The sequence below is a fragment of the Ictidomys tridecemlineatus genome, chromosome 5 (genome assembly GCF_052094955.1).
Source record: "Ictidomys tridecemlineatus isolate mIctTri1 chromosome 5, mIctTri1.hap1, whole genome shotgun sequence".
NCBI lineage: Eukaryota > Metazoa > Chordata > Mammalia > Rodentia > Sciuridae > Ictidomys > Ictidomys tridecemlineatus.
In genome coordinates, this window is record NC_135481.1 from 111,849,182 (window position 1) to 111,865,695 (window position 16,514).

Genomic DNA, 16,514 nt, shown 5'->3' on the forward strand with positions numbered 1-16,514 from the left:
CATATATAACAAATTAAAATAAAAGATAAAAAAGGAAGGAAAAAAGATAAAAAAAGGAAAAAAATATTTTTTTTAGTTGTTGATGGACCTTAATTTTTATTATTTATTTATTTACATATATGTTGTGCTGAGAATTGAATGCAGTGCCTCATCCATGCCAGGCAAGCACTCCACTACTGAGCCTCAACTCCAGCCCTCTTTCATTTTTATTCTTTCTTTCCTCATGGGGGAGGGGTGCACAGGGGAGATACAGGGCCTTGCTATGTTGTTCAGACTGGTCTGGAACTCATGGGCTCAAACAAGCTTCCTGCCTCATTCTCCCAAATAGCTGGGAACACAGCTATGTGCCACCATATCTGAATAATATTACTACTTCTTTTTTAATGGTACTGAGGATCAAACTCAGGGATGTTCTGCCACTGTGCTATATCCCCAGTCCTTTTTATTTTGAGACAGGGTCTCACTAAGTTGCTGAGACTGGGTGGGAACTTGCAATCCTCCTGCCTCAGTGTCCCAAGTAGCTGGGATTACAGATGTGTACCACTGAACCTGGTTCAGTATTACTTTTTCTTAACAGAACTACCCAAAACAAAACAACAAAAAAGAAACAATAGCAAGGAACTGCTATTCTTCTCCATCTTCAAATAATCAATTTATTCCTTACAGTAAATTTAACCCATACATTTCTGTTTTCACCCTGACAGTGGAAGACTCATAATATCTAGAAAATAACTACTGCTTTCTGAGAAAAAGTAAATTTTGACACTTGAATCATACCCACCTTTTCATCAACCAGTTCTAGTTTATTCCAGAACATAAAACCTAAAGACAAGTTCTGGACCAAAATGCTTAAGCAGCAATAGTTTTCTCTGCAGCTGTCTCTCATACAGTGCTTTTGTTTTTTTCTCATGTTACACTTAATAGTTGCTTTACCCATTCCAAAGAGTGGCTATATAATTGAGAATAATCAGTTGCCTTAACATTTCCAAACTTACCTTGCCTTCCGGCTAAAACTAATTTATTAATTTTACGATGCTGCCGAATATTAGTGATTTACTACTATTTACTATTTGCTCAAAACAGTGCTGTTAGATACTAAGTACAGTAAAATACTAGCATGTATCAAATTGTGATGATTCAATTTGAGTGTGCTGTGCCCAGAAACAGCTTCCCTCTTCCAACAATTTCTCCCACCAACTCTGACACAGGTGACCCAATTAACCCAAAATCTATATTATCCTGTCTGTACTTAAAATAACTGAATGTTTTAAGTAATACCCCCCCAACACACACACACACTGGTACCCTCAGAGCTCCACTTACTTAGGTTCTTTATTCTTTCTTCTTCTCCCCCTTTCCCACAACTATTTTTGGCTATTTCAGGCAGGAATTTCCACATTTAAGGAAAAACTGTTTTAATCTTCCCTTTTCCATGGGGGGGGGTACAGGGATTGAAATCAGGGGTACCTCACTACTGAGTTACATCCCCAGTCCTATTTTGTATTTTATTTAGAGACATGGTTTCACCGAGTTGCTTAGTGCCTTGCCTTTGCTGAGGATGGCTTTGAAATCCTCCTGCCTCAGCCTCTCCCACAAGATGCTGAGGTTATAAGTCTGCTCCATGGCACCTGGCTCCCTTTTCTAAATTTTGCCAGATTAATTAAAGCAAAACTTCCACTGCCTTTTCAATCTCTTTATATACAATTACCAGATTTTTAGCTTTGTGATTATGAAGAACTGTATGATACATTCATAACATGAAAAAGCTGCAGGTAAATTAACAGAATGTATAGAGGCTGAGGGTTTTATTTACTCAGTGGTAAATAAAACATACACTTATTAGCCTTAAGAGGCCCTAGGTTCAATCTCCAGCACCATACACATAAAAAACAAAACCAAAACTAAAAGCCTTCCACTATCTTTGTGAAGTGCTGTTTGAACTATTTAAACAAAAACTTATTCTACTGTTATCTATTATCATCAACCATAGCCACGTGTGTAACTCTTCAGCTACCTGGTAGGCTGAGGGAAGACCGACAGTTCAACCCCAGCTGGGTAACTCAGCAAGACCTTATCTATAAATAAATAAATAAATAAATAAATAAGACTGGGTTCAATCCCTAGCACCCCAAACAATCAAACTAACAAACAAAAATCATACCAGAGACTTGCAGATCAAACTTAAACTTTTCATAGTCAGAGAATATACGTAATTATACTTTAAACGAAACTTTCTTAAAAAACATATTCCAGTAAAACCTATTCTGAAATACAACTCACATCCTCAAAAACATTTCATCTGTAGAAAACCACATAAGTAAAAATACAGTGAATAAAAGAACTAGGTTATTTGGTAAATTTTATTTTAGAAGACATAAGAGGCCTAGTGGCACAGACTCAAACTGAATATCCTCTTTTTTAAGTATAAAAACTACAAAAAATTTCACTTATCGAAAAGAAAAATTTGGACCTCCTTTGAAAAATGATGTAAACTGTACATCATTCAAATTTAGAACTTTTAATAGTTGACACTGCAAACAATGTCATCAAGAGAATGGGAAAAATATTTGCAAATCATACTGATAAAACACTCACATCCAGAATATCTACGAATTCTTCCAACTCAATAATAAAGACAACACAATTAAAAAGTGGGCAATGCACTTGATAGACATTTCTCCAAAAAAGACATATAGAAAATTTAAAAAGCATAGGAAAAGATGATCAATAGCACAATCATTAGGAAAATACAAATCAAAACCATAAATGAGGTACTATTTCATCCTCACTAGTACTCTATTATGGAAGAGGGACAATAACAAGTGTTGACAACAATGTAGAGAAATTACAACCCTCATACTTGTTAAAAGATAAAATGAAGCAATTAGGTAGCTACTCAAAAAGTTAAGTAAGGGGGGTTGGGGGTACAGCTCAGTGGTAGAGCATATGTTCAGAATGCTAGATCATGAGACCATAACCCTCGGTTCAAATCCCTAACACTCCTTACCCTACCAAAAAAAAAAAATGTTTATCAGTTATTCAGCAACTCCACTCCTAGTTATACAACAAAGAACATGCCTACACAAAAGCATACAATGTGTATATATATCAGGATTTTTCATAACAGTAAATAATGGAAGCAATCCAAATATCTATCAACTGATGAATGGAAAAATAAAATGTGGTATGTCCACCCAATGAAATAGTATATACAAAGTATATGAAATTCTGACACATTACATGAACCCTAAAAACATGCTAACTGAAAGAAACCAGTCACAAAAGACCACATATTCTATGAATGCGTTTATATGAAATGTCCAGAATAGGTAAAATCATACAGATTAGAAGAGACATTAGTGGTTGTTGAGGGCTAAAGGGAAATGGAAATGGATAGTGACTACAAATGGGAATGTGATTTCTTCTGGAGGGGATAAAATGCCCTAAAATTAGATTGTAGTGATGCATACAAGCTAGTGGATATACAAAAACAACAAAAAAGAACCATATATTTTGAATATTTAAATTATTAAGCACATAAAAATTGCTTTAGGGGCTGGGATTGTGGCTCAGCAGTAGAGTGCTCCCTTAGCATGGGCGGGACCCCGGTTCGATCCTAAGCACCACATAAAAATAAAGGCATTGTGTTGTGTCCATCTACACCTAGTTTAAAAAAACAAACAAACAAACAACAACAACAAAAAAACACCTGTTTTAAATACTGTAAAAGCAGGCTTCTAGAATACTAGTTATGTTCTGTTACGTGCTGGTTATTTTGTGAAAGTTCATCATATCAAACATAATTTGCAAATCTCTTTGCAAAACCTTTTGGATACATTGTACTTTTAAAACTTTTAAGGTTTAAGACAACAGGTCAACAACACATGGCACAGAGGACTATTACCTCAAGCTGTGCTTTCAAGAAATGCATGCATGGGCAGGGCACCACTAGCTTCTTTATGCTTCCAAGTTTTGCAGTCTGACCAGATGATATGCAAGGGTCCTGTCCAGGGATGGAATGACCTTGGCAAGGGTATGTAGGAAGTGGAGGGCTAGCATGTGTGACCTAGTGCAGGGGTGGTGTTGGATCAGTATATAACTCACCCTAAGAGGACCAAGACCACTAGGATAAAGATTAATTTAAGAAATGACTATAGAGTCTCACTACATGTGTGAAAATGATGCCAGCATTCCCAAAAAGTTCATTTTACACCAAGAACACTACAAAAGTGGAAGAAACTTTCTCAAGTCTTATCAAAGGAGGAACTACCAAAGTTCAGATAACATATTTTGTTATGACACTAAGTAGATTTTCCTACAAAGGGAAAAGATGTCCATTATGTCATAATATTGTTGACAATTCTAAGAAAGTTACAGATGAATGTTGAAACAATAACAACTAAAGAAAAAACATAATGCTACTGAAGTTCCTGTTCTGATTGTAGAATATAAGTACCCTAATATGGGAGGAGAATGGCATAATAAATCCCATGGTTCTGCTTGCAATCTTTACTCAAAGGTAAATTTAAATTGTGTCACAGCTGGGTGCAGTAGAACATGCCTATAATTTCTCAGCTACTTAGAAGGCTGAGGCAGGAGGATCAAGTTTGAGACCAGTCTAGGCAACTTTAAATAAAAATAGTGGCAGAACCTGAAGTTACGATCAAGGAAGTATGAGAACTTATTTGACAAGCTCCAACACAACATCCCTGTGTTCATATTTTCAGCGGGTATCAGTGATGTACCAGAGAAAGTTACCGCCAGCTGGTATTTGTCATTCAAATGTCAAAGAGGAATCCAGCTTAATGGACTTTGATGAAAGAGGGGTATTTAAAGGATTAACAGAAATAATCTTTGCACTTAACATGGTGGTACCTTGAAGATTTTAAAAATTTTAGTGAATTAGATGATAGCAACATAACTGTGCTGGAAGACTTCCAAGGAGATTTAAGAATGGTAGATGGAAGAGTCAATGTTGAACACCTGAAAACTGATACCTACATAAGAGTGGATGTAGAGCTTGTAGAAAAGTACACGACTTTTATGATATTTAGTAAAAGATTAATCATTAGAAAGGTGCACCTCTCCCATAGGTGCAACTGATGCAATAATTGCTCATCTGTTCATTTTTCTGAAAAGACTCTTATTTGTAATATACCCTTTATAATTTATATTTTCAGACATGTTGAATCCATTAATAGGAAGCTTCTTTTTCTCTATTTCTCAACACACTCATATATGAATAACGGATTTAAAAAACTTAAGGCCAAACCAGAAAAATAATCCCTCATTTTCCCAACATGATATTTGTAGTTTAAAGTTGTCAGGCAGTTTTTAAAGAGTCTTTTAATACTGTGGGAAAGTCTGTAGAAGGTTGAAAAGTTTTATTAAAAAACAGTGAAATAATGAACATAATTAACTGGTACATTTACAATTTGGGTGAATTTCACTGATGGTATTACTATGTCCTAAAACTGTTATGTTTGGTTATTTTTTTCTGGGTAAAAAATCAGCATTTACCAGAAAAGACTGGCACTTGTCGTTTAAAAAACACCCAAAGACCTGCCACTGATCATTACAAGATGTTATAATTTGAAGCACTTGTAATAAATATCATAGGAAAAAGAGGAAAGAAACACACACCTGACTTTGCAGCTAGTTCTAAAAACAAAAATGCTCTGACTAGCAATGCTTTGACTTTGTGAGCTACCTAATCCCTATTAGCAATTATTTTAAGTACCAGTCCTTTTGCATTTTCTTCAGAAAACTTTCTCAGTAGTGTTACAGGGTCAGTATAATTAGAAAGGAAAACATTACAAGTTGAAAGTGAAAAGTGTTTCCTCCCAAAGCCCTGGCTAACACAAGAACATATTAGAAGCTTCTGGTGGTGTAATTTTTTTCTGGATAATTCAGGATGTTAGAGGAAAGTACCTCTCCAGAAACCCATTTCAGCCATCTCTCATAGCTTTGGTCTAAGTTATCACTTCAGGAAGTTCAATTCTGGTCTCCAATACCATACCCTGTCTTAGAGATAAGGAGGTCGAGGAATGGGAAACACTCTTCAAGTCTGGGAGCCAAGTAAGCTAACAAGACACATTACTAGTTTTATTCCTAGTTCATCTAATGGGTATTTCTTCTGCCATCTACTTGTCCTTATTGGGTCAAGTTATGAGCACCTCTCTAAACAACTGAAAAAGTGTTAGTATGTATTAACACAATCCTTCTATCAGTTATGATAGCTACAATACTAGGAATAGTAATTCTATCCTACTAGTACGGATATGAATGAGGATATAGAGTTCAACTTTAGGTCAGAGATATCTGCCACACCAACGGGGAAAATTAGCAGTATGAGCTTTAGTAGAAAAAATGTAAGATTCTCACCAAGAGTAACAAACACATGCTTGTGATAGGGGTATGCCCAATGTAACTTAATAAATGAAGCATACATTCAAGACCTACCCATCTCCCTACCCCAACTCATTTGAAAAACACACCTATCATCTCCAAGGAAGAAGATGCCTTATCTCCCGAGAGATAACTTGCACACACACACACCCAACCCCCACTCTTCCTACACATCTAAGAGAGTCAGAATTATCAGAGAAAGAATACAGAAACTTCAATCCTGCCAGGCAGGATAACAACAATCATCATCATCATCATCTTAGTGACTCAGAAGGCTGATACAGGAGAGTTACACGTTCAAGGCCAGCTTTTTTTTTTGTCTCAAAATTTAGTGGGTGGAGGGAAAGCAGAGGTGGGGCTGGGAAAGTAGCTCAGTGGTAGAACACATCCCTGGATTCAATCCCCAGTACTGTGAAAACAAACACACAAACTCCAATACCAAGACCGGAGAAGGCTCTCCCCACTCAAAGATTAGGAAGGAAATAGAGATAAAGCAAAATCAAGAGAATGAAGGCTGGATTGTGGCTCAGTGGTAGACTGCTTTCCTTGCATATGTGGGCACTGGGTTCGATCCTCAGCAGCACATAAACAAACAAACAAACAAACAAATAAAGGTATTGACCATCTATAATTAAAACTAAAATAATAATAATAATAGAATGATCAAACAGGTGTCCTTAATTCTCATTCAATATTTCCAAGACTGAAAATTAGCCATATCTTTAGCCATTTATCTTTGGTCCAAGAAGTCTTCTAGGCAATTACCCTATATGTTTGAATAAGCACCAAAAAGATGAATGAAGATTTCATTAGCACTGTTTGTAAAGGCAAGACAACAACCACCACCAGATTCTTTATACCACCTGTTCTCAAAGCATGATCTGGAGACACTAGAGGTTCTGGAAAGTCAAACTATTTTCATAATGATACTAAGAGGTTACTTGCCTTTTTTACTCTTTTACAAGGCTTACAGAATAGACAGAATACAGAGGCAGATGAGAATGTGTGTTTTTTTTTTTAAATTCAACTAGACGCCAAAGAGATTTGTTAAGAAAAAGACTCACTAAATTGTTTTAGAAAAGTTACTTTTCTTAAAAAATGTTATTTTAAAAAATATGTAATATTAAAGAAAACTATGTTTAGGTTAATTGTTTCCAGCAAAGTCTCAGTTTTAATTTCTAAATGCTATAAATCAATAGCTACAACTTAAATTAAAGAGTGCACAAATGCATCCTGAGGGGAAAAGTTTGAGAAATACTATCAACAGGGTATATGTGAGTTAAATACATATGTGGAATAATATGCCCCCTGCCCTTTGAGGGGGTACTGAAGATTGAACCCAGAGCTTGCAAAAGATAGGCAAATGCTCTACCACTGAGCTATATCCCAGGTTTTTAAAACATTTTTTGTTGTTGTTTTGAGACAGGCTGTCAAAAAATTGCCCACATTGGTCTTGAACTTGTGATCTTCCTGAATCAGTAACCTAAGTAGCTAGGAATAAAGGTATGTACTACTGTACCCAGTATATGCTTCTTTTAAATGAGACAATCTCTATATCCTGACTCAAACACATGCCCAAAATATGATAATGGAAGTCTATATACTCAGAGTGTTACTAAAACAACTGCCGGTTAATATTATACTGTTAGCAAGAAAAAATAGTACAACCATGAGTATCAATAATTAGGCCATTAAAAATGTTTCCTCTTTGCTTCGTAAGATCTTGGTTCCTCCCATAAAATGAAATGTGAGGGTCTTTCTTGAAACTGGTTGCCAACCCCCAGTAAAACAAAACACTTGGGTGTGCACAGTGAGGTGTAATTTACAAAGGTCTCAGAGAAATAATAGTTGCTACAGCAACTATTTTAGACTGGAAAGACTTTACAAAAAAAAAAAAAATCTAGCTGGGCATGGTGGTGCACGTTTATAATCCCAGCTACTCAGGAGATTGAGACAAGAGGATCACAAATTCAAGGCCAGCCTCAGCAACTTAGTGAGGCCCTAAGTCTAAGCTACTTAGACTCCGTCTCAAAATAAATAAATAAATAAATAAAATAAAAGACTGGGAACATAGCTCAGTGGTAAAACTCTAGGTTCAATCTCAAAATAAATAGTTGAAAATTTATACTTAAGTGCCTATTTAGTAATAATCAGCCCTCAATACTTAGGAGTTTCAGCACATATATTATCACTGTCGTACACAGGAAAATGAGGAAATGATAATAGTGATCCAGAAACACATTACAAGTGAAAGGTTACCAACATAGGTTCAACATACTGTTTAGAAAAAAGCATATATTTAGTAAACATTCCATGAAAACTGTCGACATTTAAAAATTTCCAGTATGCAATTTTATTTAGCTAGAAAACTCATTTGTGTAGATCTCATATCCTTTCACTAGAAAAATAAGTTAGTATAGAGAGTGCCTATAATTTTTATGGCTCCCTCTTTAATATCAACCAACCAGTCAATCAAATTCAGGGAGTCTGGGAGTATCTGGGGTTGAACTTTGGTCCTGCTTTAGTTTTAGCTTGGATAAATACCGAAGGATTCAATGAATAACTCCAACTGTCACTCCTAAGCAAGCAGCTCAACCTGTCAGCTTCTCCAGAATACTGACCTCTCACGAATATACAAAGCAAAGGGCAAGGATTATACTATGCTTCAACAGTGGGAAGAAAACACCAGCCATCAAAAATGAGTTAATAGGCCACGCACAGTGTGCACATGGGTAATCCCAGCTGCTGGGGAAGCTGAGGCAGGTGAATCATGAGTTCAAGCCAGCCCAGCAAATTCGAGGTGCTAAGCAACTCAGTGAGACCCTGTCTTTATTTTTATTTATTTATTTTTTTAAAAAACATTTATTTTTTTAGAAGTAGTTGGACACAATACCTTTACTTTATTCATTTTTTTATGTGATGCTGAGGATCGAACAGGCCAGATGAGCGCTCTACCACTGAGCCACAACCCCAGACCGAGACCCTTTCTTTAAATAAAACACAAAATAAGGCTGGGATGTGGCTCAGTGGTTGAGTGTCCCTGAGTTCAATCGCTGGTGGTGGTGGGGGACCGAGTTAATGGGGCTGGTGGATACTTACTAGTAGAGTACTTGCCTACCATTTACAGGACTCTTTAGTTCCATTCCCAGCAACGCAAAAAGAAACAAACAAATAACAGAGCCTAAAAATATCACCTGGGTGGGAGACTAATGTAGGCTTTAAAGCTATTTTGGTTCTGTTCTGTGTTATAAAACCCCTTTTTCTGATATTTGGTTGCTGTTTGTTGCAGTGCTGTGGATAGAACCCAAGGCCTAGTGCACACTAGGCAAGTGAGCCCTGTCACCAGCCCTGATTTTTTTTTTTTCAGGCTCATATTTAAAATAATGGCAGTTAAAAACTGTAAAGAGGCTGGGCGCCAGGGTACGTGCCCATAACCCAGGACTCAGGAGGATCCCAATTTTGAGGCTAGTCTCAGCAACTTAGTGAGGCCCCCACAAAAAAAATGAAGCAAAAAAAATGCTGGGGATATAGCTCAGTAGCAGAGTCTTTTGGATTAAGCTGCCACAACACAAACGTCATCAGCCACACTTTATAAATGATGTCTTTCAAACTTCCATTATCATATGCAACAGATAAGCTTTTGGTTATCTTTGGACAATTTTCAATAAAGCTGGTGTACACCTGGAAAAAAAATATTTAAGTAACCATTTCAAAGTGAAATACTTTCCCCAGTAGTGGCAGGAGCTCTTCTTAGTAACTAAGTATACATTTGGAATGCAAGATACTATACTATACTTACTCGGAGGAACAGCAATGAAAAAAATGCTGATGCTACCCACTAAAGCAGAGAAAAAATAAAAAGACTTCTCCATCAAAAGTGTTCTGACCTTCCGTTCTAATTATAGTAGGGGTAGAAGCAGACCCACCTACAATCAAGACAGAGCTCTATAATGTTCTATCAAGAGACAGCAGCACAAGCTTCTAGTGTTACCATTAGCAAGCATTTCTACTTTGAATATTTCCCCCATGTCTCACATTTTTCTTGCCTCAAATAGTAAAAATTTAATCTGTTCAATTCTTGAGGCAAGTAAAATCAGATAAAATTATTTCAAAATTAAAACAGTTTACAAAACATAAGGTAAAAACCAAATGGGGGTGGGGGGTCTAGGATTTAAGTGGCAGAGCGCCTGCCTAGCATAAGCAAGGTCCTGAGTTCAGTCCTCCACCACGAAGAAAAACAAAACAAAACAACAACAACAAAAAACCCCCTACCATTCTCAAAGTTGGGCATGTGGCATGTGCCTGTAGTCAGAGCTACTTGGAGACAGAGGCGGGAGACTCACTTGGGCCCAGGCTTCCACACTAGCCTGGGCAATGAAGCAATACTTTAATCTCAAAAAACAAAAAAATTAAAAAAAACAACAACACTTTTCTTGATGTTAATCAGGTAATCCAGAATAAAAAGCATGGATGTGATTTTAAGTCAAAAGACATCCTTAAGGAGTTGTGGGTGTAGCCCAGTGTTGGGAGTGCCTGCTTGGCATGTGCTAGGCTATGGGTTCAATCCCAATACCACTCACACAGACATCTTTTGGGTGAGCATGGTGGTGCATGCCTGTAATTCTAATAACTCAGGAGACCGAAGCAGGAGGATCATAAGTTCAATGCCAGCTTCAGCAACTTAGCAAGACCCAGTCTCAAAATAGAAAATAAAAAAAGGATGGGAAATATAGCTCAGTGGTAAAGTGGCCCCGAGTTTAATCCCCAGTATCAACCCTCAACCCTCCCCCAAAACCTGCTAGGAATAAAGTATTTATTTATAGTGGTACTAGGGATTAAATCAGGGGCACTTTACCAAAGAGCCACTTCCCCAACCTGTAGTTTTGTTGTTTGTTTGCTTTTTTAAAAAAATTTTTTTTGGACACAGGATCATGTTAAATTGCCCAATCTGACTTTAAACTTGTGAACCTCCTCCCTCAGCCTCCCAAACTGCTGGGATTACAGGCATATGCCACCACTGGCTTAAATATTTTTGTATTTAAATAAACAGACTGAAAATCTTTAGAATTGTGGAAAAATATGAATAAATTAGCATTTATACAGTTAATTCATTTGAGCTTTATTTTGTAAAAGTTTCATTAAAAAGAAAGAAAAAAAAACACCTTAAAATTATTGAGTTTTTCATTGGTTGGGCTGGACCTACTAATTGTATTTTAAGTTTCTATTGGATAAATGACTCATTTATGGAAAAATCAGAAATACTTCCCATTTTGCTCATCATATTAAAAAATTCTCACATTTCCCCTAGTGGAGAACAGGGGCAGCACATGATAATGGTTGACCCAACCTAGCAGTCAACACAGTTAACTTTTGCATGTAGCTAGGAGACATTAAACTATAACTTTGAATATGTTTAGACTAAAAGTTATTTTCACTTTGAAATAAACCTTGAGGTCAAGAAAAAAACAGCAAATGTTTTAAATTTACTGCAGTTAATGAAACTGCCTTTACCATTGACTAGATTTCCCACTCAAATTGAGACCATAGCTCCTAAAATGAATGCTGACCTTGCCCCAATCCAGATGTGTTAAGTAAGTTACTCACCATCTCTGAGCCTCAGTTTTTCTATCTGTAAAATATGACTAATTATAATACCTACATCAGAGAACTGTTTTAATTACTTATGAATAATATAATTAAGTCACTACAAGTAAATTTCTTAGGTTTGATTCTCAGCACTGCATATAAATAAATAAAATAAAGGTCCACTGACAACTACCAAAAAAAAAAAAAAAAAATCCCAGGCATACAGTAGGCATTGGATAAAATTTCACTCTTATTATACCTGCTTGTAATTTTCCTGTTAGGAAAACAAGTTAATCATCAAGCTAAAGATTACTTCACAAGTATCCTGGAACTTTTCTAAACCCAAAAACTTAAATATAGAAGGGTAGTACAGTGGCTCACGTGTGTAATCCCAGTGATTCAGAAGGATTGTGTGTTAGAGGCCAGGCCTGGCAACTTGGTGAGACCCTGCCTCAGAAGGAGAAAAAAACAAAAACAAAGGGTGTGTGTGTGTGTGTGAAGCAGAGGAGGAGTGTGTTCTGGCACCATGGCCCATGGCTGGAATCCCAGCAACTTGGAAGGCTGAGGCAGGAGGGCTGCAATTTGAGGTCAGCTTCAGCAACTTAGTGAGACCCTGTCTCAAAATAAAAAATAAGAAGGACTAAGGATATAAGTCAGTGGTAGAGTGCCCCTAGGTTCAATTCCCTGTAATGGGAGGGAAAAAAAATTTACAAAGGTAGATCAGCAATTTAGTTCAGCTTTTTTCTTATGAGATAAAAATTAAAGATACTTTGTTTCAGCCATTCAACTTGTTTTACTGCAGAGCCCCCAAACTTTCAAATGGAAGGAGAAAGATTAGTTATTTTCTAAGTGGTAAAAACAAATGGGAAACCAAACCAAACCAAAATAAAACCCTACCAGTTCTTTGTATCGCCATATTAGGAGAGTACAGTTCCTTATAATAAGTAGTTTAACATTAAACCTTAATATTTCTAAATACTTTTAAAAGCCTTTGTTTCAAGAATCAAATAAAACAGATGATGGAAGTTGTATGTATTAATTCTAATATGAAATTGCAAAAAAAAATTGTCCGAAGTATACATACTTTCATCTCAAAAGTATCTAACCAGAAATTGGAGGTGTAGTGCAATAGTAGAGCCATTGCCCACAAGCTCCAGGCCCTGGGCTCTATCCCTGCGATACCCTACTATTCCAAAAAAGGAGCTAACTGAACCTAAAAGCTCATATTTTCAACTCACTATGTAAAAAGTTTTCCAAATGGGGCTGGGGTTGTGGCTCAGTGGTAAAGTGCCTGCCTCACACTTGTGAGGCACTGGGTTCCATCTTCAGCACCACATAAAAAATAATAAGTAAATAAAATAAAGGTATTGTGTCCATCTACAACTAAAAGTATATTTAAAAAAGTTTTCCAAATGTACACAGATGTAAAGGCAGAGTAGGTTATTATGTGAGAGTCACATACAAAAGCATACTAATCCTGACGACATTCAGGTTGTATTTTATGAGGCAAAAAATAACCCAGTCTCTGAAAAGTATATCCATTACATTAAAAACGATAAATGCCTCTAAAAGGAAATAATGTTCACAAGTTTTAAGTTATTTTTATAACTATAAAGATAACCAGTGAACTATTATACCCCAAATTTCCATTTTTCAAATATGATCAACTACCAATGATACTACAATCTTCAATAACAGAAGAATCTAGTTTTTCATGGAATCAAAAGTTCTGAGTAAAGTCCAACAGAAAAAAAAATTCCTAAAATATTTGTAATTAACTCAGACACAGAATAACTACAATCATAATAAACTGACATAATGAGTTACTATAAAAGCATAGACTAATGTAACAAGATAGGTGGGGGTGGGAGATAACTACTTTCTTATTTGGAAGAAAAAAAAATCTTTACCCAATTGTGAACATTTCCTCTTACATGAAATTCGCAGAATGTCACTTCTCTATAGAGAAGTGACCTTCTCTACAGGGAGTAAGTCTTTTAAAATGTGAAAACCTGTTATTTTCAAACTGCTTGGTCTTTGGACCTTGAGGGTTGTTTCAAAATACCCGAACAAAATACCCGAAAGAAGGCACTAGGGCAGGTTCAAAAGTATCTGCCTACTTCTCTCCACCTGTTAACCAAACCAAATTATGAACACATATTTAAGCAACCAAAAAAAAGCTCGCAATAAAATGATTCCAAGTTTGCAGAAACTATACACACATTAAAAAAAAAAATCCTGCATTCCAACGAGAAAGACAACCAACGATGGTGAACACAAACGTACCCCCACAAAGCAAAACACCATTTTCGCAGTTGAGTGTGGAGTTGGCAGACCCACGAATCTGTGTTGCCACTCAGCAACCGGATCAGAAAGATGTAGCCAAAATGTTAAAAAAAAGAAAAGAAAAGAAAGACACACATACAGCGAAATGTTCCTAAAAGTATGCAGCAGGTAAGAACTTTCTTAGCTCAAACCAAAGTTGCACACCTGCTTTACAGATGGGTGAACCAAGGCAGATCGGACGGTGCCTTTCTCAAGGTCACTCTAGTGCAAAAGAAGAGCACGCTCGGCCTCCGATCCCAGGTCCCCGGCCTCTCCACGCTCTCGGGCGGCTCAACTCAAAAGTACTTGGCCCTACTAGAACCCTCAAAGCCACCAGGCACTCGGAGGCAGGACACCTCCGGCGCGCTCCGGGAGCCCCCGCGGCCTGCACTCCTCAGCACACCGCCCCTAGGTTCTCGCGGGCCGAGCGCCACTGCACCCAAGCACCAGGGAGGTGGCCCCGTGCCGTGGGGGTGGCGAGGGTCCCGCCGCGAGAAGCTGCACTCACCGTCGCTCTCGGCCCTGACAAGCAGGGACATGCCCTTCAGCCGCTCCACGTAGCCGGACGACACATGCCCAGTGCCCCGGTCGTCCCACTGCCGGTCCTCGTTGAGCGTGTAAACCTTCACCCGCCGCCGGGTGTCGGTCATCGTGCCGTCCGGGGGCCGGGGCGGGAGCCCGGCTGCAGTCGTCCAGGAACGGGGTCCGGGAGAGGCGGGCGCCCGCAAGCGGAGGACTCTCGGGCCTCACTGCTGCCGGTGACCGGCGCGGGCCCGCGCCGCCGCCCGCATGGCCAGCACCGGGGCCCGAGCTCTGGGCCGCCGCCTTCTCTCGCCTCCGGCTCCCCGGCGCTATTGTCCGGGCCCGGCCGCCCGGTAGCCCCGAGAGGGGCACGCGGCGCTGCGGAGCCTCCCGCCTCGCCGCGGTAGGAACGCGGGGCTCGGGTCACTGCCCTGCTCCCGCCTCCGCCATGATCTCCGCCAAGCTGCTTCCCGCGCCGCCACCGCCTCCTCAGGCCGCCGCCGCCGCCATTTTTTTCCTTCCTTGTACCTGGCCTTGCCTCCGCGCCCAGTGGTCCCGCTCCGTTCCCCCTGCTTCAAATATCCGAAGCCGATGGGCGCCTACTCTTGCTGCAACTGCTAACGCTGCCCGAGAGACTCCGAACGCCCCCGGCCGCCGCAGCGCCCCTGGCTGCTAGAAGTCGCTTTCCCTTCTACACTGCCACCGCCTCTTCCGTCTTCCTCATCGAGCCAAAGCCGCCGCCATCTTGGCTCGCCCCTCAAAAGCGGCGCGCGGGGCCACCCAGGCAGCAGCTGCAGGGGCCGCCAGTCGGCCCCACCATTTAAAGAGACAGGAGCGAGGCCGGGAGCCTCGCTGCGGCGGAGGCTTCGGACGAAGGCGGAAGGTGGGCGCGGAGTTGCCGAGGTGGCGGGAGCGCCGGGAGTGGAGGAGGCGGGACGCTGGTCGCGCCGGTGACGGCCCGGGACTCCCTCGCGTTTCCCTGCACGCACCGTCGTGTGTGCGCGGGGCGGCGTGTGCGTCCGTCGCGCCCTGTGTTCGTCATCAGCTCCGCTCCGGGGTTCGGAAGGGGCGTGGAGTCGGCTTCGGGCCTCGGCGCGCCGGTCGGCGTACTGGCTGGAGGCAGCTCGCCGCCGCTGCCCCTGTCCGGCGGGCACGGGTAGCTGGGGCCTGGGGCTTTCGAGCGCGGTGAGCGCGCCTCGGACAATATTCTCCCGCCTCTTTGGGTACGCGGGACCTGCCTGGAGCGCGGGGTCCGGCGCCTCGAGCGGACTCTTACAGGATGAACCTGAGAAGCTTCCGGGAGGGGGCACAGGCTTGTGCAGCGAGGTTCGCGCAAGTCCGGGGGATGCCGAAGAGCGCGCACTGCCGAGGCGGGTCTAGGAACTTGTGACGGCTTTCATTTTTCTGGAGTTGGTACTCAGCCGCCGGTGCCAGTTCTAAAGCCTCACAGTGCAATGCAGCTGCTACCTGCATTCCTGTATCCGCTATTAGAATGGATGTTTCCTAGCCTCCTTGTTGCAAAAAGAACTTGAAGGGCTTAATTGTGGTACCGTGTAATCAGGGTAATTCTCCACGTGGGTGCCGTCATCCCCCACAACTGCAAAAACAAGTCTGAAACTCAACACTTGTAAATAAAACTGGAAAACCGCGAAAACAAAAGTAATTCATTCATT

At 40.1% G+C, this 16,514-nt stretch overlaps 1 protein-coding gene across 4 annotated transcripts in view; it reads right to left on the bottom strand.

The window, feature by feature from the left end:
- Ppp4r3a (protein phosphatase 4 regulatory subunit 3A) overlaps positions 1-15,807 on the bottom strand; it is a 43,465-nt gene extending 27,658 nt beyond the window's left edge. For 2 of the 4 annotated variants that reach the window (XM_005321321.4, XM_005321320.5), the window contains exon 1: positions 14,828-15,807. In XM_005321321.4, coding sequence (XP_005321378.1) covers positions 14,828-14,969 — 142 coding nt within the window. In that variant the 5' untranslated portion in view covers positions 14,970-15,807. The remainder of the gene's footprint in view (positions 1-14,827) is intronic. The other 2 variants (XM_078050722.1, XM_021723848.3) reach the window with 2 other exon arrangements.
- Between the last annotated feature and the right edge of the window lie 707 nt (positions 15,808-16,514).